Source organism: Azolla caroliniana, unplaced genomic scaffold (assembly GCF_043228905.1).
Source record: "Azolla caroliniana isolate FFs.n. ecotype wild unplaced genomic scaffold, voAzoCaro1.0.p SCAF_5, whole genome shotgun sequence".
Classification (NCBI taxonomy): domain Eukaryota; kingdom Viridiplantae; phylum Streptophyta; class Polypodiopsida; order Salviniales; family Salviniaceae; genus Azolla; species Azolla caroliniana.
The window spans coordinates 8,695,268-8,720,623 of record NW_028230440.1 but is presented as its reverse complement, the minus strand read 5'-3'; the positions used below and the strand labels follow the sequence as shown (position 1 = coordinate 8,720,623).

The 25,356-nt window shown below is 37.2% G+C and overlaps 3 protein-coding genes and 1 long non-coding RNA gene across 4 annotated transcripts; 2 read left to right on the top strand and 2 right to left on the bottom strand.

Moving 5' to 3' along the window:
• Positions 1-318: 318 nt before the first annotated feature.
• On the bottom strand, positions 319-6,569 carry LOC147864063 (pumilio homolog 2-like). The gene is made up of 10 exons (XM_087319696.1): positions 6,417-6,569; positions 4,566-5,426; positions 2,941-4,484; positions 2,702-2,843; positions 2,396-2,503; positions 2,106-2,318; positions 1,917-2,027; positions 1,624-1,818; positions 1,340-1,514; positions 319-1,261 (listed from the first exon to the last, which is right to left on the bottom strand). Exons 2-10 carry the CDS (start codon positions 5,247-5,249, stop codon positions 1,233-1,235), a joined length of 3,201 nt encoding a protein of 1,066 aa, XP_087175822.1. The 5' UTR covers positions 5,250-5,426; positions 6,417-6,569; the 3' UTR covers positions 319-1,232.
• A 6,996-nt stretch (positions 6,570-13,565) lies between these two features.
• Positions 13,566-16,200, bottom strand: LOC147864062 (14-3-3 protein 7-like). The gene is made up of 6 exons (XM_087319695.1): positions 16,032-16,200; positions 14,626-14,932; positions 14,403-14,490; positions 14,205-14,314; positions 13,973-14,121; positions 13,566-13,895 (listed from the first exon to the last, which is right to left on the bottom strand). The coding sequence occupies exons 1-6, from the start codon at positions 16,102-16,104 to the stop codon at positions 13,840-13,842; spliced, it is 783 nt and encodes a 260-aa protein (XP_087175821.1). The 5' UTR covers positions 16,105-16,200; the 3' UTR covers positions 13,566-13,839.
• On the top strand, positions 16,021-16,315 carry LOC147864061 (uncharacterized). Its single transcript, XR_015529806.1, has 2 exons — positions 16,021-16,133; positions 16,167-16,315. It is a non-coding gene; the product is annotated as an uncharacterized LOC147864061 (long non-coding RNA).
• Positions 16,316-22,755: 6,440 nt separating this feature from the next.
• LOC147864060 (ferritin-like catalase Nec2) lies at positions 22,756-24,644 on the top strand. Its single transcript, XM_087319267.1, has 3 exons — positions 22,756-23,057; positions 23,239-23,464; positions 24,231-24,644. The coding sequence occupies exons 1-3, from the start codon at positions 22,756-22,758 to the stop codon at positions 24,642-24,644; spliced, it is 942 nt and encodes a 313-aa protein (XP_087175393.1).
• The last annotated feature ends 712 nt before the right edge of the window (positions 24,645-25,356 follow it).

Genomic DNA, 25,356 nt, shown 5'->3' with positions numbered 1-25,356 from the left:
ATACCTCCCAAAGGTTGCAAAGATTTGTCATTGTAGCTACTAGTGCCCATAATATAGGTAGGCTTGTTGCAGATGGATGGTACCCCACATAATTCAGACTCCACCCAAGTCAAATAGTAAGCCCATTAGAAAAATATTGATTATGAAGTGTGGCACTAAGCACATGCATGCACATATGTTAGAAAATGAGTCATGCAAGACAAACTTTATGCATCTTCCATTGACCTCACTATTTGAACAGTATACGCATGAAATAGACTTCTTCCTCAAGCAATAATTACCAATCAGATATAAAAACCTTCATCGAGCACTCCCCAGTAGACTAATTCTTTTTTAAATGAATTGAGCTGGCAAATAGATTAAATCAAATGCACAATGGATTAAGTGTTTTGTTGCTCAATGGCCATGAATAGTTTAGGTATATACACAGTAGTTAGTTACATGTCAGTACTAATTTAACAGAGGAAATTTGATGAATCAGACCAATGGTTTCCATGATGGCGTATCCTCTACAATATAGTTGAACATCACCTTTGACAATAAAGCAAAATGCCCTCTGAAAGCAAGAAATTAAATAGGTTTAACGCCATTCCTTTTTACATCCAGTAGCCATGGCATGGTATGGTGTTTGTTGCTCATTGCCGAGGTTAGCCTGGATCACATTTACAATTTTACTTTTGAGAAATACTGTACCAGCTATGGTACTAATCAGTTTATCATTTTTCTCCATGCATTAAAAGTCCATACAATTCCATGATTAGCATAAATGTACTCCAATTCAAGGTCCATGCTGCCACTTCCAGCTAACTTGCAAAATGTTTTCATATACAGTTGATGACTGATAACTGTTATTTGTACAAACTGACATACACAATTCATCGTTGTTAACAGTACCCACAAATTGGGTAAAAAACGTGCACAAGAGGAAGAGGTGGCGTTCCCAATATAGACCGGAACCATACATTTGATTAACCTCCTATTGTCCACATCTGTATACTGAAGTTGCTTTGTGAACTAAAATAAGTTCACACAACCTGCATTGATACTCTACACTAACTCTTTATTCTACCTTTAGTGGTGTTAGTTCTTCGTTCTCATCCTCGAAAATTGAGCAGACTATAAATGGAATATTGCAACATGTACTATGCACAAATTGGTGGGATTGGAGGCACTAAATTGTATGAACTTGGACTTGTCTAGTGTGTCTGCTTTTGTGTGTTCAAGAATTGACACTATATCGATACTTGAGCACTCCGGCGCTCTGCCAATAAGAACTACAATGAGAAAAGTGTTCGAGTGAATTTACATAGCTTAAAATATAGCTGAAAAATACATTTACCTCCGGCAGCTACAAGCTTTTCTACTCGTGCAACAATATGCTTTCCGTATGTATATTTTTTCAAAGCATGAAGATGGACTTTGATGCGAGAGAGCAGAAGCTCACGCTGTTGGTCATCACACGTTTCAAGAACTTTCTGAACTACATAGTTTGCATATTGATCTTTCATCATTGCCTACAAAATTCATAAAATTCATGTTAATGAAGAAAATTTTCCGAAAAAGTGCGAGCATCAGCCCATGACTGCCCATCATAAGAGGAAAATAGCTTTTAAGAGACACTACCTGTAATGGCTCATTTTCGTCAGTATGGCCAAGCATCTCACTAATCAAAATCTGGCGTTCATTCGGACCGCCAAACTCTAGGCACTTCTCAACTACATTGGAAGCAAATTTGTGTTGACTCATTTGTACAATTTGGCCAGCTAATTTCTTCATTATTTCAGCTTTCTCATACGGTTTTCCATGTTCAAGGACATGCTGCCATTTGAGAGGTAAAAAAAAAAAACATCAGTAACTGAAGCTACATATAGTTCTGTTCTGCAAATTCATGATAGTTTTTGCTGTGCAATTGAGACCTGTACAACGTAATTCCCATATTGATCCTGTGCTAAATCACAAGTTGAACGTAGAATGTCTTCCACAATACTGTTCTGTTTTTCCTCGTCAGTACAGTGTTCAAGAACACGCTAAAAATACCCAAGAAATTTGTGAAAAAGTGAATTGATGTTTTAAACAGATAAAAGTCATCTAACCACATTGTCAACCTGGACAACTCTACAGCCATAAGGATGTGTTGAAAGCATCACAACCTGTCCATAACATGCTGAAATTATAAACTGTATATGTTCAGTAGGAACACACTCTATACATTTTTGGATCACATGATTTCCATTCTGATCACGCACACAGCGCATGACATGACCATTGAGTTCTGACACTATACAAACTTGCTGATCAACACCAACAACTTCTAGTGCCTGCAAAAACAATGAAATCTAGTAAAGACAGACTAACAGATCTATTTGGCGATACAAAAACAACTCCATGTCAGTACCTTCTGTATTACACGACATCCATACATTTGAAGACTCAACTCCAACACATGTCCCATCAGTTGGTTTGCAAGTTCAGACCTTTGTTCAGGGCTGCCATGCTCAAAGAACTGCAAATAAAGTTATTTGAATTCATCTTAATGAGCATTCACCTCTAATTTTAATTTTTGCTATAATCTGGTCACACTAATTTATCCTTGCCTTCTTAGAGCTATTGCTCCAAATAGCAATTCAGCTGTATAGATTTGAAACTAATCACAACATGAACATCATTCCTCCATCTTTACATTAGCAACATATTTGATCACCTTTTGGATGACATAGTTTCCAAACACATCTGTCATTAGTGTAAGTGCTCGTGGTAAGACTTCCTCAAATACCAGGTTTTTCCCCTCTGCGGATGAGACTTCGAGCTTTTGCTGAATAAATCGGCTTCCATGTTGATCCACACTAGAAAACCATAACAGCAGGTAAAACGGTCAGTTTCTACATCCATCTTGAAACAGATTACTAAGCAAACCAAAAAATCTCACTGAAATTTATTCACCTGAACTCCACCACATGACCTGCAATATCCCCCAGTTCAAACCTTCGTGTCTTACTGTTTTTCAACTCTTCCAACAGAGACGAACATTTCAACTCCCCAGGGATATCACCAACCCTCTGACCTTGCCAGCCAACATATACCCCAGCAACACCCCCTCTACTGGAAAGCCTTAGAGAATCAGGAGTTGAGATCGCAGAATTTGCAAAAAGAGGTGAACCATCATAATATTTAGGATTGACTGAACCAATCTTGTTTACTATCTGCATACCATGTGAACCACCTCTAGTAAGATGAGATTTATATTCCGAAGGATAACTGAAAAAAGGGCTTTGCTTGCTTTTCTGTGATTCAAGTCTATCAATGTGTGTCGCTGCCAAATACTCTCGAAGTAATGTAGGATCAGTCGTACTAATAGAACCATGCACATCATCAACAACATGTTGTTGCTGCATATAATGCAGATAAACAGGATCAGATAACCGAGAGTGTGGTAAAGTGCTCAGAGAACTATGCCCATCGTCAATAGCTTGTTGTTGCTGCAAATAATGCAGATAAACAGGATCAGATAGTCGAGACTGTGATAAGGTACCACCCTGGTTAATGTTTTTATACAATTGATGCGTGTCAAGTCCAGATGCAAGGGACCGGCCAGCAATCCCTGAAGCAGTATTTTCATAGGCTGCTGGAGATGTGAATTTTGCAGAGTTATCAGTGGAAGTCATCAGATAACCTGCCATGCCATACTGTGATCCATACATGTTTGGTGCTTGTAGATTGGGGTAATATGGGTTCCCAGACATACGGGACATAGCTGCAGCTGCATATAAATTATTTGAAGCGCCACCATTACTCTGTGACTGAGATAGAAAACTATGCTGTTTACCTTGCGTCATTGAGCTTTGTTCTAAGCCAGAAAACTGCTGCTCACACTGATGGGTGTGGGAAAATGCCTCATAATGAGCACTTGGAGACTGACCTTGTGAAGGTCGTGGATGTTGGCTATGCTGATGAGTGTATTGCGACTTCTTGGCATGAGGTTCTTGATGTGTTACATTCTGAAGATGTTGTGAATCCAAGGAAAGGCCTAATGACTCTTGAGAATCAGTGGAAGAAAAGTTAAGCCCTTGCAAAGTGGCTGCTAACTTGGAAGCTCCAGCTGCATTTATATCATCAACTAAAGATGAACCACGCCTATGTGATATTCCTGAATTTGATGGGCCTTTCAAACCTGGGAAATCATCCATAATACCATCACCCATGCTTAAAGGTTGGGGTGAAGAAATACTTGCTATGAGTTCCGGTAACTTAGGCAATGATCCAGAGGAAAATTTCCCAATAGCATGGCCTCCAGATGGGTTATGTGTCGGAATGTGAGAGTTTAATGTAGTTGAGGCACGTGATAGTGCAGTATTAAACTCTGAGACTGTTGCAGTTGGCATTACAGGATCTCCTCCAGAAGCACCATCTATGCCTTCCTCGTTTGCAAGTCGGCTTGAAGACCGTATTTGAGTATAGACAGGTGATGGTGTTCTTGGAAAGTCTTGCTGCAATGAAAATGGGTGAACACTTTTACAGAACCAAAACCGGAGTACGACATAGTGAAACAATGAATTAAAACAATTTACCTGAATGAGGTCCACCAAGCTTTTTGGCCTCAAACCATGCAATAACCCTGAAGAGCCATCAGATTCCCTCTCCATCCAATTATCAGATGCATGTCTTGACAGGTTGCTCGGAAGCTTCTCATCCTCAAATGACTCCATATCTTCTTTATGAGTTGGAAGAATTGGTGGAGCTGAAAACAAAGATCTATTTTCGTCGTTGTCAAGCTTTTTCCCATCCATCAATGCACCATTAGCAAGTTGGTGTGCAAGGAAATAATTCTTCTGTGAAACGATAGGGGGCGGGAGTCGAGGATTCATGTTGATGTGAGAGTAATAGTAGGCCAGATATGCAGGGTCAGAGCGAAGCTCTTGCTCTGGATCAATAACATCATATCCAGAGCTAGCAACATTATTTCCAGCGTCTATACTCAAAGAAAAAAGGTTTCCCATTGCAGCAAGAGATCCATCAACAGTTGGTGGGGCACTGCCACTTCTATTCGGAACAGAGTCTTTCCACTTGACCATGGCATCAAGCCGAGAATGATTTCTTAATAGAATGCCAAGTTCCTGAGTAACGCTATCTTGACCAGACGTGCCGTTAATCACAGCTGAGGCTGAAGATCTCATATTTTCAGTCATTGTGGTGACCCCTCCCTTCATCCCACTATTGGTCGCTATGATATGTATTGGGCTTTCAGTTGCCATTAGAACAAGAAAAATATGTGTGCCTCTTACACTGTCTCTTTCTAAATCATATCATTGACCAACATCAGATTTACATCTGCTGCTACCATCAACGTGCACTACTATCGCTTGTTTGCAGACATGACTCGTGCACAATAATGTTGACATAATTCATGTACAACAACATTAAAGGCCCATCTGCAAGGCAAAAGTTGTCCCTAAAAACATTAACTTCAAACAACTCCAAGATGCATCCATCCTTATGTGCAGCAAACTAGCACACAATGCAATCCTTATGTGACGCAATGCAGCACACAATGCCATGTGTATATGGGGCAAACCAGAACATAATGTTGTACTTATGTGATGCATACCATGTCATAATTCTATCATCATGTGAGGCAGATCAACCATAATTCCATTCTTATGTTGAGAAAAGCAGAAATCATAGCATCATCTTTACGTGAAGAAAACCGAAAAACACAATGTCATCGTTTTATGAAGAAAACCAGAAGACAACATAGTAACATCATGTCGTGCACAATGGAATCCAAAATACAATTCCGTCCTTTCTTGAAGCAAACCAAAAAAATGTCCTTCTAATTTGAAGCAGGCCAAATACTAAATGCAATCCTTATGTGAAATAAATGAAAACACAATTGAGATAATATTGACCTTGTACACAGAAAACCGAAAAGCTTATAGTCATTCTTATGTGAAGGAATCCAAAAAACACAATGTCATCCTAGACCAAACCAAGAGGTAGGTTGGACCTCAGGTGACCAAAAGCAAAAAAAAAAAACATATTGTCATTTTTTGTGAAACGATGAAATACTCAATTTATCCGGAACCAAACCAAAAGATTAATGCTATGATTAGGAAATCAAAACAAGATGTTCATGCTTATTCGAGTATTAACGACACTGCATAGAAAAGAAGAATTGTGAAGGCATTGAACAACAAAAAGAGGTCCTAATTGCTAGTAAATCCTGCACTTATGTAGATCAGAGCTCGCACAAAGGCATCATTGTCAGCAGACCTTGAACAAGCTCTGTATCCCAAACTGTCGATTACGAGCAAAGATATGGATATAAGAGCTTAAAGATCATTATGAGCTTCCAGGGTGGCCGGAATGCGTATACAAAACAAGGAAAAGAAAAGAAAAACGAAGAAGAAAATGTAGAATACCTGCACAATGTTAGGGTCCGATGGAGAGCTGGGGAAACGTGGTTCGAAAGCGAGATTCTGTTTTCAGTGTTTCTTTACTTTTGAGAGGGGACACAGGAAATGGCGAATTGAGGAAGAGAAAGAGAGAATTCGAGAGAATGGCGATGGCGATGGGGCGACGAGACAAACAAAACAAAACAAAACAAAACAAAAACAACAAAAAAAAACACGCAGAAAAACAAACCCAGCGAAGGCGGGCGGGGAGAAGAGGAAGCGCCTGACGACAGATGTGCGCCGTCGATTCCCTACACCCTTCCACGGCCACGATCTCCCCACCCCGATTTTAGGGTTTCTTGGGTCAACCGGCCGTTAACCTTGCCGTCAGTCTTGACGGCCGGATGGCCAATAATGGCTTCCCCCTGGGCCCTCACAACGTTTGTTATATATATGTATGTATTGTGTGTGAACACATGCACACCGCAATATGTATGTACATAAACGAGTGTTTTTGGTCCCCCCCTTTCAATCGTTACTATTATTGTTGTTGAAATGGGCTTTGTTTTTTAACCCGCGACACACCACACTACTCTTGGCTCCCTACAAATCTTTCGGTTACTAACATCTCTCGTTCATCGATAGTGTTTTCCCTTCACATGCATGAAATGGACTCTATGGGGAACATGTCGAGATTTCTACGTGAATTCAAGAGAAGTTCCATGCCTTTGCGTGTATAACGCATCTACGACATCTTCATGGTCAAACAATCACTTCGCTCGACTCTATGACATTACGAATTCAAGTAGGTAATAGTGACATAGGTTGACACCGCACCTCTAAGTTGCCCTAAATTCAATCAATGGAGTTATCAATGTATTGCCAAGTGTAACAATGTGTTGTGTCAAGGAGTGATCGCTACATAACAAAAGGTATTCTTCATTAGTGGTCACTTAGTCTCTATGGAGGAAGTCGTCATTTTGAGCTCTAAATTTTGCGTGTATAAAGGTTATTATATGTACCTTTAATACTCATGGTACAAAGGCGATTTCCTAAATAGTAATACAATAATTTCAAGTGAGACTCATATCATCTTTTGATTCAACTACATGAACATATACCATATGATTGTGTTATATGATCATTTGGGGTTTCGATGACCATTTTTATCAAAGCTTTTGTAAGCATGCCCATATTGAGATTATGATGCTCTTCATTTGTTGTATCAAAATATGACAATTTTCAAGTCTCACGAGTTTCGAATAAATATCATTAGCTTCAATTGTACCATATCGACAAAAAATTAGGATTAAAACATTGCACGTATCAACATAAAGGTTGATTAGGAAATAGGAGCAATGGACCATGTTATGATGTCATATTATTGTGTGTAGGAATATTTGGTACCAAGGAACAAGTGTTCATGAGCATCTCTATATAAAATATCATTAAGGGCACAAGGAGACTTGAATCCATGATCTTTATTGCATACATACATCCAAGCTTTAACCAATGGGGTGCCATTTTTAGAGATAATTTAAACTTTATTATTCCTATTAGTTAATATGATTGCCAAATGATATGTTTGCATAAATGCCAAGGCGGCAAGCATACATGTGTCCAACCATTTTGTATAAGCAAGTGTTCTAGTAATTGACGAGACAATGGAAGAAGGTTTGAATGGCACTAAAATCACTACATGCACTCACAAAGTGAAGCAAGGATCATATACATGCAAGTAATTAAATGGCATGGCGTTAAATAAGGGCACACAAACTCGTGTGGGGTCGAAGGTGCCCTCGCCATTAGATTAGATTAGATTTGGTGTCTTCCACGAGCAGGCCAAATTTGACCAATGAGACCGAATAAACATCCCATATTGTATGTGTCTCCTTCCTTGATAAAGTGGGTTTCAATTAATCCAAAGTTAAAACTCTCTATGTGACAATGGTGGATGCACATTTATTCTCACACTTCTTGGTGGATATTTGAGTATGATACTTAAATTATCATGATCATCTAATAAGTCATCATATTCTTGACAATTTTAATTGTATCTTGAGCATGTGAGCAATAAGTGATATTCATCTTTCACTAGGTTTTCATTGCATATCTTCATACTTGGGTGATGAATTATTGATGTTTCCTCAACACATATTGTGTGAGCGAGTTTGAAGAAGTATAAAGGTTCTCTGAGAGCCAAGATTGATGGGGGTAATAAGATGTACATTATGACACTCTTGCCTTGCATTGGAGTCAATATTGAGGCGTCACATTTGCAATGAAATATTCCAATCTTGATACTTTATCACTAGTACTTCAATAATCTATCCTTGTGGATGATCACATACCTCATAATATCACATGAGTACTCCAATAAATCATCTACTTCCCATCTTTTCATCTATTTCATCATGACAAGCACCCAACTATATGAGAAACTTTTGCTCTTATTAGACATTTGTACCTTGCATAATACATTTCAATAATGTCTCAAATATATATGATCATGCATATTCTTGACTTTATGTGATATACATGTATTACTTTTTGCATTACAAGCACCCCTATAGGCTAAGCGCTTACTACTAGAGTCTCTTGTAACGATTTCCTTAGGTCTTGATGGTCACGTTATTGGGTCCCTGGGAATGATAATAAATCATCATCATCTCGTTGAAACTCCACATAATCTCCCTCCATCGAACCATGAACAGAAACCTATTACACCAAGAAATCGAGGCTGTAGATCGTCTCTTCCAAAGTGGATATCTTCTGTCAAGAGACAGATTATACAATCTCCTGCAGAAATGCATCCATCTCCAAGACTTAAAATCCAGTAGGAAATTACACATCATCATGGTTTGTAGTGGACTTGACATAATCTCCGTTCTTTCAGATCACTTCATTCGTTTCTTCTCCATCAATGGAAGTTTGTTCGAAGTCGCTCTGACCTTCTGTAAAGTTGAAAAACCAACTGTATATACTTGGAATGCAGTCATTTCTGCATACATTGGTGTGGATCAAGAAGTCGTATTTAATTCCTTGTACAAAATGGACATGGATTTCATAAAACCTGATAGGTGTACGGTGCTTTCGTTGTTGCAATGTTGTGTTTGTCGTTTGAGTTGCTTGAGTGTGCATGATTATGTGATTAGGAATGAATTAGCATCTGACAAGAGGATTGGAAACACTCTTGTTCATGCATATGCAAGTAATGGAAGTTTAATTGAATCAAGGAAAGTGTTCGATCAACTATTGCATAAAGATGATGTGGCATGTGGCACGATAATCTCAGCATATGCTGACAATGGACATGACCTTCTAGCCATTGAACTATTTTTTGAGTTTCAGAAATGTGGGTTGAACTTGGGAAAAGCTATAATTTTAGGAGTATTAAAAGCATGTTCACTTGATACCATATGGAAAAACGGCTGGCGTATTCTTCATAACCTCACTGTACAATGTGGTTTTGATACAGATTTAGAAATCAGCAATTCCATCATTCATTTGTATGGTAAACATGGTTTCTTGGTAGACGCACATAGGATCTTTTTGCTTTCAGTTAATCAAGATGTTATTTCATGGGGCGCTTTGATATCAGGCTATGTTGACTATGAACATGGTGGTCTCCATGCTTTGCAGTTATATGGAAAGATGTTGGCGAACAGAATTGAACCTAGCAAAGTCATATTCCTATGCATTTTGAAGGCATGTAGTAGTCTGAATAGGGTCATTGAAGGAAGATTAGTTCATAATCATATCATGACATATGCTCTAGAGTCTGATTTTGCTATAGCAAGTAGCCTGATTGATATGTATGGAAAATGTGGCAGCCTTGACGAAGGATACGAAATATTTAGAAAACTAAAGAGTTGTAATGCCATGACATGGGGAGCATTGATCTCAGGACATGTTCAGAATGGGAAATATGTTTTGGCGTTGAAATTAGTCAGTAAAATGCAGAACGAGGGTATTGCACCAAGTATAATAACTTCTGTACATATAATGAAAGCATGTGCTTGCGCAGGAGAAAAACGATTAGGAAGATTTGAACACCACAGAGTAATTGAAAATGGTGTTCTACTCGATGTTGTAATAACAAGTGCAATGATCGATATGTATGCAAAATTTGGGAGCTTAGAGGATGCCAAAAAGCTTTTTCAGGATTTTCCAAGGAGAAACATTGTATCTTGGTCTTCGATGATTTGGGGACATGTTGAACATGGTAACAGTGTTCATGCTCTTGATCTTTTTCAACAAATGATAATGTCGGGGGTATTTCCAGATAAAGTTGTTTGTTTATGCATGTTAAAAGCATGTGGGGATACAGGTGCTATTTGTGAAGGAAGGTGGATGCATGATCAGGTAGTTATAACCAACATAGATTCTGATGTTGCAGTTGGTTCAGCAATCATTGATATGTATGCAAAGAATGGACATCTAGAAGAAGCTCGGTGTGTGATTGATAGATTACACAATAGAAATGTAATGGCTTGGGGTGCTCTTATTGCAGGATATGCTCAACATGGTAGCCTACATCAAACTGCTGAATGTATAAATATCATGATAAACCAGGGTTTGAGGCCTAATCATGTAATATTTTCAAGCATTCTTGTTGCATGCTGTCATAGTGGTCTTTTGAAAGAGGGCCATCTATTCTTCAGAATAATGGCAGAACATCATGATGTTGCACCTTGCATTGATCATTATGCCTCCATGCTAGACCTCTTAAGTCGATCAGGATACTTAAAGGAGGCTTCAGGATTTATCCAGGGAATGCCTATGCCTCCTAATGTGGTAATGCTGACATCTATGCTTACGAATTGTGTAGTTCACAATAATGTCAACTTGGCAAGGCAGCATTTTGAACACATTGTTCAAATCAACTCCCAAACTGCATTGGAACATGAGAGAATGCCAAGTTAATGATGTATGAGTTCAGAAAACAAGGATGATGTCTTTTCATGGTTGTTGCAAAGAATCTGAAGACATGTCAAGAAATAGGTCAAGCTTTGCATCTTACATGACCAAGGTGCAAGGATTACAAACCATGTAATAGAAGAGGACGTGTCCAAAATGATATTGTGAGGATGCATTACATATGTCAGATGAAGTGACATCACATCTATTAAACCACACAGAAAGAGCCAGGCTAAAAACATTTCATAAGCAAAGCTCCAAGTTGGTTCAATCCAACTATCCTTGGAGAACATACACGTGTCAACAATTACCTCGTCAGTATAGGGGTGAAGCTTGAGCTCTGATCATGCTATGCCTCAAGATGTAGCGAGTGGAATCGAACATCTTCATTTCCAATGATGCCATTACCAATGGGTCGACATCTTGAGTTTCTACAAAACCACTGTATGCAAAAGGTAGACTTAATAATCTGAAGATTCTATGACACTCCCTTATACGAAATGGGTAGACAACTATTTCTGGATTCTATGACACCATCATGCACATGCGTAACTGGCAGGTTCTCCAGTTTCTGCAACAACATTATGCAGTGGGCTAGACTCACAACATTCTGAATCCTTTTATGGGTTTATTACACTAGTCTTTGTTCACCATTCAATATGGTGATGATATTGTACTCTCAATTGTGCAAGGTGCACCAGAGAAAGCTAAAGTGAACTGATGAGCTTGTTCAGGCATGCGAAAAAAATATTATGAGCAAATTCTAATTTTTTAAACTTTATTTAATTTTATAACTAAAACATCTTGTACTTCTATGATACGATCACATGCAATGAGTACACCCAAAGATTTTGAATCTTTTGTATTAATAAATCTACACTATCCACAGTTTATGCAATTATATTGTTGATGATGTTGCACTCTGAATCCAGCAAGGCACGTTAAGTGTAGATCAAGCTTCTTTCCCCCATTCTATTCTCATCCTTAATATCTTCCAATTAATCTCACAATGTTGGGTGTGATGGGGTAAGCAATGTAGATTCCACAAACTTCTGTTTTTTTTTTCTCAAAATACCTCGTGCATGCAAGTGTTTCAACATTGGCATAGATACCGTGGTTGCATGGTAGCTCTTACTTTTCATCATCACCAAAGGATGCAGTATCACAGTATACTCATCCACAACTTATTGTTTATTATGTGATGCTAATGCATTATATGCCCCATTGATTACTAAAAGCTAAGAGGCAATATACTTGTCACTTGAGCTGGGGCCAATTAGATGGCCACCATGTGCTACACATATACTTCTTATTTTACAAACATCCTCATATGAGATCATATACTTGCTGTGATATGTATAGAAGAGATTACATCTGTGATCATGTATAGAAGAGATTACATTGTGTCGCCACTAGCATAGATTACCTTGACTTCAAAATACTTTCAAAGCTCAATTCTAGCTACAAGAGGGGTTTCCTTTTGGGAGGCCTCTTGGATTTTCAATTGATGACGTTCTTACACTATGTAAATAAATCATGGATTCTGCAAAACAAGATTTCCCTTGACATATTCAGATGTTGCAATCATCTTGCGTTCTCTAACAGCTTTACAAAGACATCTACATGTTCTAAACTACTATGAATCACAATGGTTAGGGACACAAGTTGGCTGTATTGCAGGGTAAGTGAGGAAGTTAAAATCTCTTAAAAAACAACCGAAGCATGTGCATAAGGTCTAATCAAATATACCTCCTGTAAAGAAAGAAATGGCTAGAGAGATCAAGTCTAATTTGTTATAGTACTTCTGATATTCAATGACTCAAATTCGTTGTGAAACCTCATTTCAAAACTGGAAGCTTTATGGTTTGAGGAAATAAGAAACGCCTAAGCAGATAAAAGAAAGAAAGGGCTAGGCAGATCAACTCTGACCCATATTGGTACTTTGATATTTAACAGCTCAATTTTGTTTCGAGCCTCACTTCAAAACTGAAGCTTTAGGGTTTGAAGAAATAAAAAGGGACTAGGCAGATCTAGTCTGATCCATAATGGCCCTTCAGATATTCAACAACTCAAATTCCTTGTGAAGTCTTACTTCAAAAGTGGAAGCTTTAGGGCTTGAAGACACATATTTCTTCACATGCCTTCTAACTTATTGTTCAAGAACCTGCACATAGACAGACAACCATAATCATACATAAATTATTGAAATTCTTATGAGTATCAGCACCACTGGTTGGTAAATTAGGGAAGGCTGCATTCCAATAATTATCTCCATTAAACATTCAAATGCGACGTAGAAATAAGTTAAACCAAAAATTACACAAAAGATATCGATCCCCAGATAAAAATAGGAAATGGGATGCTGGTAATTGAAATAATCAGCAAATTTTTTTAGGACATTGACATTAAAATTCTTTAAGCGTTTTTAAAAGGCTTGTTTTTACGGAAGAAAGTGCATCAACTTCGAATCACTGCAATGCCAAATATCATGTCTGAGTAATCTCTTGTACATCAATGAGAAAACTAATACTCAGTGTATTTCCTCTGAATCAATCTTCTCAGAAGCTTCAACTTTCAGCTGGTCATCTATATCAGAGATCAAAACACAATTCATTACCGATGAGTACCTATAAAATAGAAAGTTAAAAATAGTGCAAACATACCTCCATCTTCCTGCAAGTCAGAAGTCCATAGTGTCAAATTGTCTCTCAAAAGCTGCATTATCAGAGTGCTGTCCTTGTATGAGTCTTCACTCAAGGTATCTAATTCGGCAATAGCATCATCAAAGGCTTGTTTTGCTAGCTGGCATGCTCTGTATTAAAGCCTTCAGGATTAGACACAAATTTTGACACCAGCATTAACTTTTTAAAATTCTTACATATAAAATATTATTACTTTTCGGGAGAGTTCACAATCTCATAATAGAAAACAGAAAAGTTTAATGCTAGCCCAAGTCGAATAGGATGCGTTGGGGCCAAGTCAGTTGAAGCCGTGTTGATTGCAGCCTAGTAAGACATGAAGTGTTAAAACCATAACCTGTGAAACCTGTGCCAAAGCAAATTATACCAACTTTTATTCGATAAAAGGATGTACCTCATACGCTTTGAGAGATTCATCAGCTGCCTCCTTCCTCTCAACACCAACTTTAAACTCTGCGAGGTATCGGTAGTAATCACCTTTCCTGCAAAGAAATATGAACAAGAACATTACCTTAACACAGTTTTCTCATGCTTCATTTATCACTACAATGATACAGCTTATAAGCCATATCTGCTACTCAGATAAGTTACAGTGTGATGTTGCTTTGTAAACATACATCTTGTAATAGAAAACAGTGGATTCTCCCGATCCAGACGATGGTATCAAATGCTCATCAATAATTGTTAAGATGTCATGGCAAATTTTTGTTAGCTCTTCCTCCACTTTGTTCCGATACTCTTTAATTCGTTTTACATTTTGTTCATTGAGCTTGGCTTCTTCCTTTTGTTCAATTGAAGACATAATCCGCCATGATGCACGGCGTGCACCAATCACATTTTTATATCCAACAGAGAGAAGGTTTCTCTCTTCAACAGTAAGCTCCAAATCCAGTTTTGCAACTTTCTTCATTGATTCGACCATTTCTACAAAGAAAAGAATAGAAATAAGCCATAAATAGAGAGAAAACAGTTAAAACCATACAGAAATAAAGCTTCACGCACAAACCGATAAAAACTGGAAGTAAAAACAAACCAAACAAAATTAGATTAGATAAATGAATGAATGTAATTGGACTGGTCTATAAAAGATTAGATTAAAAACAAATGAAGTCAGCTCAAGTCCTCATAACATCGACAAGCATGTAAAAGATTGGCTTGCTGAAATGAATCGCATTGTAAATGAAGCAAAAACTTTAACGTCAGCCAAATAAAAGCTATACAAGTTTCAATAACGTGAATCAATTTTCTGTCATACATCGTTCAAGAAAATAAAAGCCATTGAAGCAAATTCTTTTACATCAAATGCATACGATTGGTACGGACATAACATTAAGTTTAGTAAAATTGTTGGACTATAAATTTGAAGCAACAGTAAACCATACCGAAGCTCCAACTTTCTGATGCTTTGTAAAGCATACCAAATATAATAACATCAACTATTTCAAAGTCTAATCAGAAACCGTTTGGTGCACATTTGCATCAGTCAAGTAAAATGTTTAATTTTATTGTGACACCTTACAAATTAACAAGAATCCATGAGAAAGACCTCATGAACCAAACCAAATCGAATGAAGTTCTCAGTTGAAACACTTCCCTACGTATTTGCATTGAGTCGAGTAGCTTTGACACGTTCTCTTATGAAATCTCACATGTCAACAAGAATATTACGAAGGACGTTCTCAACGAAGCAAAGAAACTTCTCAAAAGACAAGACAATCCCTTTCATTCTTCTCGTGACACATCTCTTACATATCAACAAAAAAAAAACACAAAGAAGTCCTCATGATCCAACGAAATCGAAAGAAATTTCTCATTCACATCGTCAAGGCAAGTCATTCCATTCTTATTTGCAGCAGTCAAGTTCTTATCGTTTTATTGTCTTACAGATAGAGATAATATCAACAAATAAAGTATATCATGAACAGAAATAAACCAGAAAGTAAATAAAGAGAGTAAACGAGAGCTTACGCGCAAAAATGTAGCAATAACAACGTAGACATCAGATCTGATGGGGAGGACGTACCGTCATAACGCTCTGCTTGCTCAGCGAGCTTGGCCATGTAGACATGCGCTTCTCGCTCCTTCTCGATAGTCATGGCGACAAGAGATCTGGATCCGATGGGGGGTGGGGGTGGAGGGAAAAAAAGGAAGGAGAGAGAACCAAACGACAGCTGAAAAAAAAGGCGACAGAAGAATGGCAAGGTAAGGCTTTGGAAACCGAGCAGGGACAGAAATCTCAAAACAAACAGGGTACCAAAGACAGAAGGCGGAGACGATGGATATGTATGTAAGTCTTGGAGGCCGAGAGAGGTAGAGAAAGAGACAGTGCAGATCCAACTAAGAAGAAAGAGGAAAAACAAAAAAAAAGAAACATTATATACATACAGAGAGCGTAAAGGATATGTATGTATGCATGCCGGTATGTCTATATGTATGTGTATGTATGTATGTGTGTGTGTGTGTGTGTGTGTGTGTGTGTGTGTGTGTGTGAATGTATGTATGTATGTCTGCCTGTCTGTATGTATGTATGTGTGTATGTACGTATGTATGTATGTATGTTTGTGTGTGTATGCATCTACATATGGATGTAATCATGTATGTATATGCATGTATGCACGTCGTATATGTGTATGTATGGGAAGTACCTTGCGAAACTATTTACCCTTTTCTTTTCTTTTTTAACCCTTGGAATTTCTCCTCACAATTCCCTCCTGTTTTCTAGTACTAGGGTTTCTTTTACCCTTCTCTTGTTAGCCCTTGTTTTTCCTTGGAAGTCCCATGCCCTTAATGCTTTTGCCAGAAAGCCCCTTTGCCACTCGTCACGTGGGAGAGCTTGTTGGGTATACCAGGTATCTATCATATTACTCCAAGTTCTTGAAGTTTGTGTAATTATATGATCAATTCATTGAATGGATTTGTGTTGATCCCATTCTTGTTGATATCGTGCCCCTCATATTCTGTCAATATATGGTCAACCACCGTTTACTAGGAATGAAGGGGTTGGAATGCATAACCTTCTTTCTTTCATTGCTAGCCTTACTTACATGTTGGGGAATTTAGTAATGCGTGGCATTCGAATGTTAACTGACCTCTGAATATTCATTCCCTCACCCTCCAAGCTTTGAGAAAACATTATCCTCCTTTGAACACACAACCACAGTCTAGCCATCAAGTGGTGTCGAACATGACAAAAGGTTAACAAAAAAGGATCATATGTGCATAAAATGTTAACGCAATAAATGCATTGAGAATTATGCTCCTTAGACCACACAAACACAATTCAGTCATCGACAATGGAACATGGCAATGCCTACCCAAGGAGGATTGTACTTGCACAACATGTCAAACTCAAAACATCGAGGATGGTGAATATTTCTCAAGTCTCAATTACCATTGACATATGTCGAGTACTAATTGTCATCAAGAAGGAAACTCATCTTGTAAGAGGTTGCATGTGCTCCCTTTTCCAACAAAGGCTATCCTTCACTAACATCACATGAAAGTCAAAGGCTCTCTATTTGTGTGATGTACCAAAGGATAACTATATCATGTATAAACTTCTTTATGTTAGTTGCCATGCATCATGTTAAAGGCCTCTAGAGGATGATAATATATCATCTCTCCCCACTTCTCAAGTTCAATCATTGTCATGGGCTTGGCCCCATACTGTAGATCACAATCGGTCTATCAATCAAGTTACAATTTTGTTAAAATGAGGAGATTCTCCACATGCTATTCCTTAATAACATCTCATATATGGTGAGTGAAAAGTTGAAACACATCCCAATGTATCAAGGTGTCGTCTCACTCAATACTAACGAAGATTGACTTGAAGTTTACGATGATCCCACCTTTTGAATAGGATCAAGTTATTGTTGCAAGGGAGGTCATAAAAAAATAAATTAAACACAAGACGTGAGATTGCATCAAGCCATCAAATATAACACATGGATATTGTGTATGAACATTGGACAATAGACATGTTAAGCATGTTGGCCATTGCTAAAAGATGAGATTTGATGAGTTTCTAAAGAGGCATGAGTGTGTAAAATTGAGATAGTGACAAATATTTTGGGCGAGTTATCTTATTTTCTAGTGATAATCTAAGGAATGCACAAACAAAAGAAACTAAGCATGGTTGCAATCACAAGAGAATTAGACTCAATGAGAGGAAGAAAGACAATATGATGCAAGGTCAATAATGCGTGTGACTAATACCAATGATAGCAAAAAAGAAATTTGAAGGGATTCTATCGTGCCCATCAATCCTGTGTACTATGAGTGCATTTGCAAGAACGATTGATGCGACATTATTCATACAACATAATACATATATTGGGTTCTTTTATAAGAGAAAGTAATAGAGCATGCCAAGATGGACACAACCTTGTTGTACATGGGAGTATGTAGTTATAAGGATAAAAACTCCGAATGCTTGTCTAAAATGTAATTAATTGAACCTAGATATTCTTCTAAGCATCATGATATATTTGAGAATGTAAAGGGACCAATGGATTGTTTTAATTTATTGCTCACATATGTGGCTTCTAATTTGGAGAATGTTTATGAATCCGTGGTGCCCATTGCCTTGCAACCTTTGCTCTCTACTTACATGCATTTTTCTTGCTCTATATTGTTTGATCTTCTATTGTTATTATTGGCATTATGTCTATTTCTATACACATCAATGTTATGAAAAAGAGTTCATAATACTAGTATATAACCATTCGGTCGCAATGGCATGAAAATTGGCACATCTCAAGAATGTTCTTGGTAGTGTTTATTAACGGGTTTCATGAGATGTGTTGGAACTAATAGTGAGTGACATTTATCCAACCGCAATAAATCTTGACCTTATTGCCTTAAATTTATGTCAGTTCACTTTTGTTGACGTCCTTGTCCTTGTGGCAATGTGTTGCTTATGTAGTCATATCTATGTGTTCATGCATATAGATTTATGATCAAACATTATATGTCTATGTATGTGTGATATTCTCACACATAAATGTCATTATACATCAAGCCAATTCATAATGGAGAGATGTTGTCAGTTTATGAGATTGGATCTTTTCATATCCTTTCCTGTTACAAAATGTCGAGATGCACTTTGATCCTAATTAACAACATAAAAACACATTTTGGGACACATGATTTAATTGTTGTACTATTTAAATTGTAAGGCTACGGTCACACACTTTCTCTCCCCTTTCTTAATATGATAAAGATAAGTAAGCCCAACTAAAGATGTTGCAATCTTGATGACTTTCAAATATTAATGAACACTAGCTTTCTTGTGGGGTGGGATGGATCTTGAATGACCATAATGCATCTGAATATAATATGTAAAGTTGAATTGTTGGTAGGGTTTGTTTTTTTATTACATATATTGACACAATTGTTACTTGTCAATGTTTATTCAACACACTCTAATAGTCTGTATATACTCTAGGAAATTGATTGCACATTAAAATACAATGGAACTATTTACCTTTCACTACATATTATTGTAGAAGATCTAAAATCATCACTACTCCATCCCAAATCCAAATCAAGAACATGCCCACCTAAATTTTAGAAATATAGGGAACATTTATGCCTTAGAACTACATAACAAACGATGAATCTAATCTAGGTCATCATGACAAGAAAAAAGAAGAAGTATTGTTGTGATTAGTGGCCATGTTTTAAGAATACTGCTTGTGCTAATGAAATGATCTTAAACTAAAAATAACAAGTTTTTAAATAATGAATGCAACACTAGATCCATTTATTGAGATTCCAAACCATAACCATAGGTTACAATATCACTCATTATGTTTGTTCATTCAGATTTAAAAAGGCTCAACAATTGATAATTTCGTTGAATATTGGATGGTTACCTACAAATATGTTAGAAATTGCTATACCATTTTCACTTTTGTGTGTGTTCTCTCGTCGTGACATAAAAACTATTTCTTATGTTTCAACCTAGTTCTCTTAATTTTGGCAAAATTTTATGTGTTTTGTTCCAAGAGACAAATGCGGGATCATAGTTGATCCTTGCATAAATCTTTCCTTATGTAATATGCAAATGAAATGCCCGCCACATTGTGTTTGAGCATGTAATGTCATGTTTGGTATTGATGTTGATGATAATATGTTATTAAATCCTAGAACACAAGAAGTCACAATACAAAGCATGCTATATCATTATGTGTACATTGCATTTTGTACATTAATATCAATAGGTGTGTGTGTGTGAACAATTTTTTGGGAACATTTCCTTATGTAATTTGTAACATAGGGACTTGCCCACGGACCACAAGGATTCATCCAACAAACCTATAATCAATGGTGCCTATAATCAACGATAAGTTGGAGAACTAATAAAGCATGTTTTCCAAACTTATGATGCAAACTCATGTCCATGCCATTAACACCAAATGTACACAATCGTCTCATTTTCACCTACTTGGCCTTCAATCCCAAAGTGGACCATTCCTAAGTCATATATTCAATTTTATTAATGCTATTGAATGCTATAAATATTTTTGACTAGGATCTTCTAAGGGACTTTAGTTGTTTTCTATGGCAACAAATGTTGAACGAAGTAAATATAGTTCCAAGTTCCAAGTTCCACTTTACTAGTTAGTACTCACAGAGGAGAGGAAAATAATGAAGGTCAGTCAACAATTTCATATTGATTGCAATAAATTATTCAGAAGTATAAATACTTAAGAATGATAACTTAAAAAAATAGAATGAATATCCCAATAAATGATGGGATTTCTCCCAATTTTTATGAGAATCTTTTACCTCCTCCTCATCATGTGAGGTTAGAGGCAATGAACTCTATTATATCTCAATAGGTATAATTTTCCGCATCGCCCGGGTAATCAACGCATATAGCTTTTCGTGGATAATAGAATGATCCTATGTTCAATTGCAATATTTATGCATTTGTTAGTACACTCAATTTGTGTGATTACGTTAGAGTCATTAACGAACAATTTTGATTACAATAACGTGTTTATGTCGACACTAGCAAACTATAAGGAAGCACAAAATGTTTTGTCAAAAATTACATTATTTTGCTTAAGGAATTATGTTTATTGGTGCGTTAAGGTGTTGTGTCCGTGATGTATTCAATGCACCTTTCATGGTTTAGGTTTATTATGGTAGCAATCAATCTTGAATGTTATGCTCCAATAGTACCAACTCACCTTGAATGTGGTTATAATTATGCGTGGTTAGGCCTTTTTGGAGCAATTATTTACTATACCAAATCAATTGCAAGACTTTACTCTCAATGTGGCTATAAGTGTATATCTAACATGACGAGTATTCTATCATCGATAACATAAGATTGGTGCACATTTGAAGGGAGTCACGAAAATGAGTAAGTAACTTCATGTGGTATTTCTCTCCTTAAAAGCAATATAATTGGTAATCATGTAGATCATAAACAATAGACTTGAGATTTTGTATAGGACCTTGAATTTGCATGTTATATTGAACTTGTTCCTTGAAATAATATAATTATCAAATTAGTCAAAAAATGCAAATATATGAAAGAGCTAGAAATATTTCTCAACAATAGCCACTTACTCGAGTTGTGGATGAGAAACCAATCAAGAAATCTTGTGAAGGTCTAATTTTCAAAATGCATTTATATTATATGCAATGATTTTTCCAATGTACTTCATATCATCTATGTTTATTGTTGACCTTGGGCTTACTTAACATGTCCTATATATTATAATTGGTTGTTAGATTGATCATTGTCTTTATATAAGTCATAAAGTTCTTATCGCCCTTACAAAGGCATAAAATTTGTAGTGGCATAAAATTTTCTTGATGATTCTGTCTTTAAGTAAGGATTTCTCACCTCATTTGTTTCAAATTGTAACTCCTATACATTTATATCGAATTGCATCTCGCAAAGAGCATATTATTGATTCTTGTAGAATCTCATTATTGTGTCTATTTTTTAGTAGAACACCCCATAATAATTACAATACATTTGCCATAAATTGCCAATAGCTTCAATTCTTTTGACCCTGATAAATAATGAGTGACATATAGTTCATGACCAATTTTGGGCATCCCACACTACTTACAATATTTCCATCAATTTTGGAAATAAATGAGAAAAATGCATCACATCATAGTCTCAGGTGAAACCATTTCTTAAGGTAGCGCTAATAATACTATCAAACAAATTTTCAAGATGTATGCAAGTTTGAATGCAATGCATGAAGTCACAAATCAGTGTTCGGTACCAAAGAACTGTTTAACTCAAGTCAATGTGGTAATTAATCTTGAAAACCGAGATTGAGTTTCTACAATTCTAGATGATATACGATTAAAGGTCAGGAAATAAGGGCAACATAATGATGCAAGTTAAAAGAGGGGGGGTGAAGTGTTTGATGTCGGCATTCCAATTTTGATTAGAATCCAATAAATTGAAGTTTACCATTTAGGTGGGTCAAATATAAGGAAACTAATTGACACACAATGAGTATGAACAAGCGAGATGGAAAGTGTGGGTGGGTTATTGCAACACTGTAACCTATATACTATTTACTCCTAGGAAAGTACCTATAAATGTGCTCATCTAGGGTGAGAACACAAATAAGTGTCTATAGATGTGATTATTCTAGGAAAGTGTCTCTAAGTGCACAAGAGATAGTAGAGCACAAATTAGCATGTATCATCATAGCATGACATGTGTCTATTATACAATAATCTTCTTCTTTGTAGTGTTCATGATACATTCTCAAAGAACTTCTATCCTTGCCCAATGCCCATACTATCCATCCTCAGGCACATATATACCGAGTCATAACGTAAGCGATATAGATCGAAATGTCTTAGAGTTTGCTCTTAATTTAGAATTTCTTGAGGCAGAGTTCTTTTTGTGGAGTGGATTAGGATTTGGGCTAGATCAAGTTGCTCCGCAACTTGTAATGGGTGGGCCAAGCCCAGTGGGTGGTGAACTTGCAACATTAGACGAGTTTACACGCAATATTACCCTCCAATTAGCTTTACAAGAAGTAGGGCATCTAAGGTTGGTTTGGAAACAAGAAGAATATAACCAAAAATGTATTATTATTATAGTGAGGTGGAAGCAAAAAAAACACGAAGTCCTAGAATCGAAACCATGGAAATACATATTGCCATAATATGCTTATATTTGATTTGTGAATCCACACATATGTACTAACCTCTTCTTGTATGCTTTGTAATAGAGCAATTCTAGCAACAATAGAAGGCTTTCCACGACCATTGTTAAACCTAAGCAGAGGAGTATTTGAGCAATTAATGAATCGCGCGTTTGGAAGACAATTAGAGCCTCCGTTTAACCCATACCAAGATAGCTTGAGTTTTATGATCGCGAGTTATGCATTACCATACGTGGGGATGACAGGTTTGGTGGGTGCAAATCCATTACTCGAGAGTTACACGGCAAAGAGGGTAGGTGTAATAAATGAGTAAAATATGTTTGTTGAATGACAACAAATAAAATATTATTATTATGTTAAAAATGCTAGGAAGAAAGAAATGTAAGGCCATTATGCTCAATGTGGGCCATTGATAATATCACTAACACGAGCTTACTTTCATGGATCTCGATATAGTTGTGACCATGCACAAATAATTAAAACTATAATTTACATGCCTAAAACATGGAAAATTGACCTTCCAAATATCTTTTAATCTTCACTCATGCTTGAAAGGAAACCTTATAAGGCCATGTAAATTTATATGCAAAGTTCGTATTCAAATGGACCAACACGAGTTAGGCTTGGTGATTTTGTGAAGACTCGATTTTTCGGAGCAATCTTTTAGAAAAATGCCATCAATTTTCATGGATGTGCACCATCAAAGCAAAATTGTAGGAAAAAACTTGAACCCACAAAATAAAGGTAGCAAGCCAAACTGATGTGTTACTCCACCAATATCACATTCAAATGAGCCAACAAATAATAATATCCCGAAGGGATAGGGACAATGATTTGTGAATAAACACTCTTTAAAGCGTACTATAATAATATATGCAATGCCTTCACATTGTGTATAATAATACAGGCAATGCTTTCACATTGTGCTTTAGCATGTAATAAATATATATATGTATATACATACCAATGGCAATGATCGAAACGACGATCATATGTTTGCTTAATTTGATCCGAGGGCCAGAGAGAGTGTTGTGTGGCTTGTTTTGGTGGGAATGCAGCTTGTCGGGGCTATTCTAGGTGTGGAAGCGGGCCAAGATGGGCTGGTGCGCACGTACCTTTACAGGATGAAGGACGTGCATGTGCAAGGGTACGGTTTCACGGTTGCGGAGTTCACGACCCGCATATCACAATTGAGGAACCGGCTAGGCTCCACGTCGGGCGTGGTGGACGAGGGCCTACAAGTGGCAGCCACATCGTGTTTGGGGGCTGAGGGCCGCTTGACACAAAACCTATTGTCCGCCGATACCTTCTCCCTCACTTATTCCCGGACAACCCTCCAAATCTTACGCATTCTTTATGGTACCGGGTCCGAGTCGACACCCGGTGCGTTCTTCCCGCAGGGCGCACGCGGGGCCATTGCTGAAGCCGCCCTCGAACACCTTACCTCATCCCATGATCCCCTTATGCCTTAACATGTAAAACCTCATCTTGGGCATATACATATATATATACATTTTTTAGGGTCCTTTTTAATTTCCTTTATATAGGCTCTTGGTTTAATTGACTAGGTTTTTTAGGTCCTTCCATTTAACATCTATCTTTAGATATGTTGTTCTCCAATCCATCTAAATACATTGCATCTTCCATATACCCCTAAGTCATACCTTATTTTGCTCTTGCATTTCATCCACCAACCACCAACCACCAACCACAATCCATCAAGCCATCACTTAGATGAGAATCTCTTTCATGGGTCCTCCCTCACATCATGCTCACTAGTTTTTCTAACATTAAACCTCTCATCACTAATAAATAATATGTATGTACATCATTGTACTCCATGCTTGTGTATCCCATCCTGACCACCATGGCATCTTGGCTAAAGTGACATCTTCAATACCACACGCACATACACACACATTGGACTTGCACAAGTGCATCATCATCATCATGATCTATCATCCATCCTTTTCACCCTAGTCAAACCCTTGTCTCATCATTACACTATCCATCTTCCTTAAAATGAGGTATTTAAATTCATCCTTACACATCCATCGCTCTTGCCATTATTCATCGATTCATCATCGCCATCTATTACCCCCACCCACACATTGGTCTCCATATATACATCCATGCACCCATTGATCACCGTCACCTCATCATTATGATACCATAATTATTATC

Bases quoted from the DNA above. Each gene is read 5' to 3' on its own strand.
- LOC147864062 (XM_087319695.1), bottom strand. From the start codon at position 16,104: ATGACTATCGAGAAGGAGCGAGAAGCGCATGTCTACATGGCCAAGCTC. The intron at 14,122-14,204 runs GTAATAATATTT...GCTTTAATACAG, and splicing joins ATTGTGAACTCTCCCGAAAA to AGCATGCCAGCTAGCAAAAC. The intron at 13,896-13,972 runs GTATGTTTGCAC...TCTCTGATATAG, and splicing joins TGACTTGCAGGAAGATGGAG to ATGACCAGCTGAAAGTTGAA.
- LOC147864063 (XM_087319696.1), bottom strand. From the start codon at position 5,249: ATGGCAACTGAAAGCCCAATACATATCATAGCGACCAATAGTGGGATG. The intron at 2,319-2,395 runs GTACTGACATGG...TTGTTTTTGCAG, and splicing joins GATGTCGTGTAATACAGAAG to GCACTAGAAGTTGTTGGTGT. The intron at 1,819-1,916 runs GTCTCAATTGCA...CTCAAATGGCAG, and splicing joins ATGGGAATTACGTTGTACAG to CATGTCCTTGAACATGGAAA.
- LOC147864060 (XM_087319267.1), top strand. From the start codon at position 22,756: ATGATACATTCTCAAAGAACTTCTATCCTTGCCCAATGCCCATACTAT. The intron at 23,058-23,238 runs GTTGGTTTGGAA...GCTTTGTAATAG, and splicing joins CAAGAAGTAGGGCATCTAAG to AGCAATTCTAGCAACAATAG. The intron at 23,465-24,230 runs GTAGGTGTAATA...GTGGGAATGCAG, and splicing joins AGAGTTACACGGCAAAGAGG to CTTGTCGGGGCTATTCTAGG.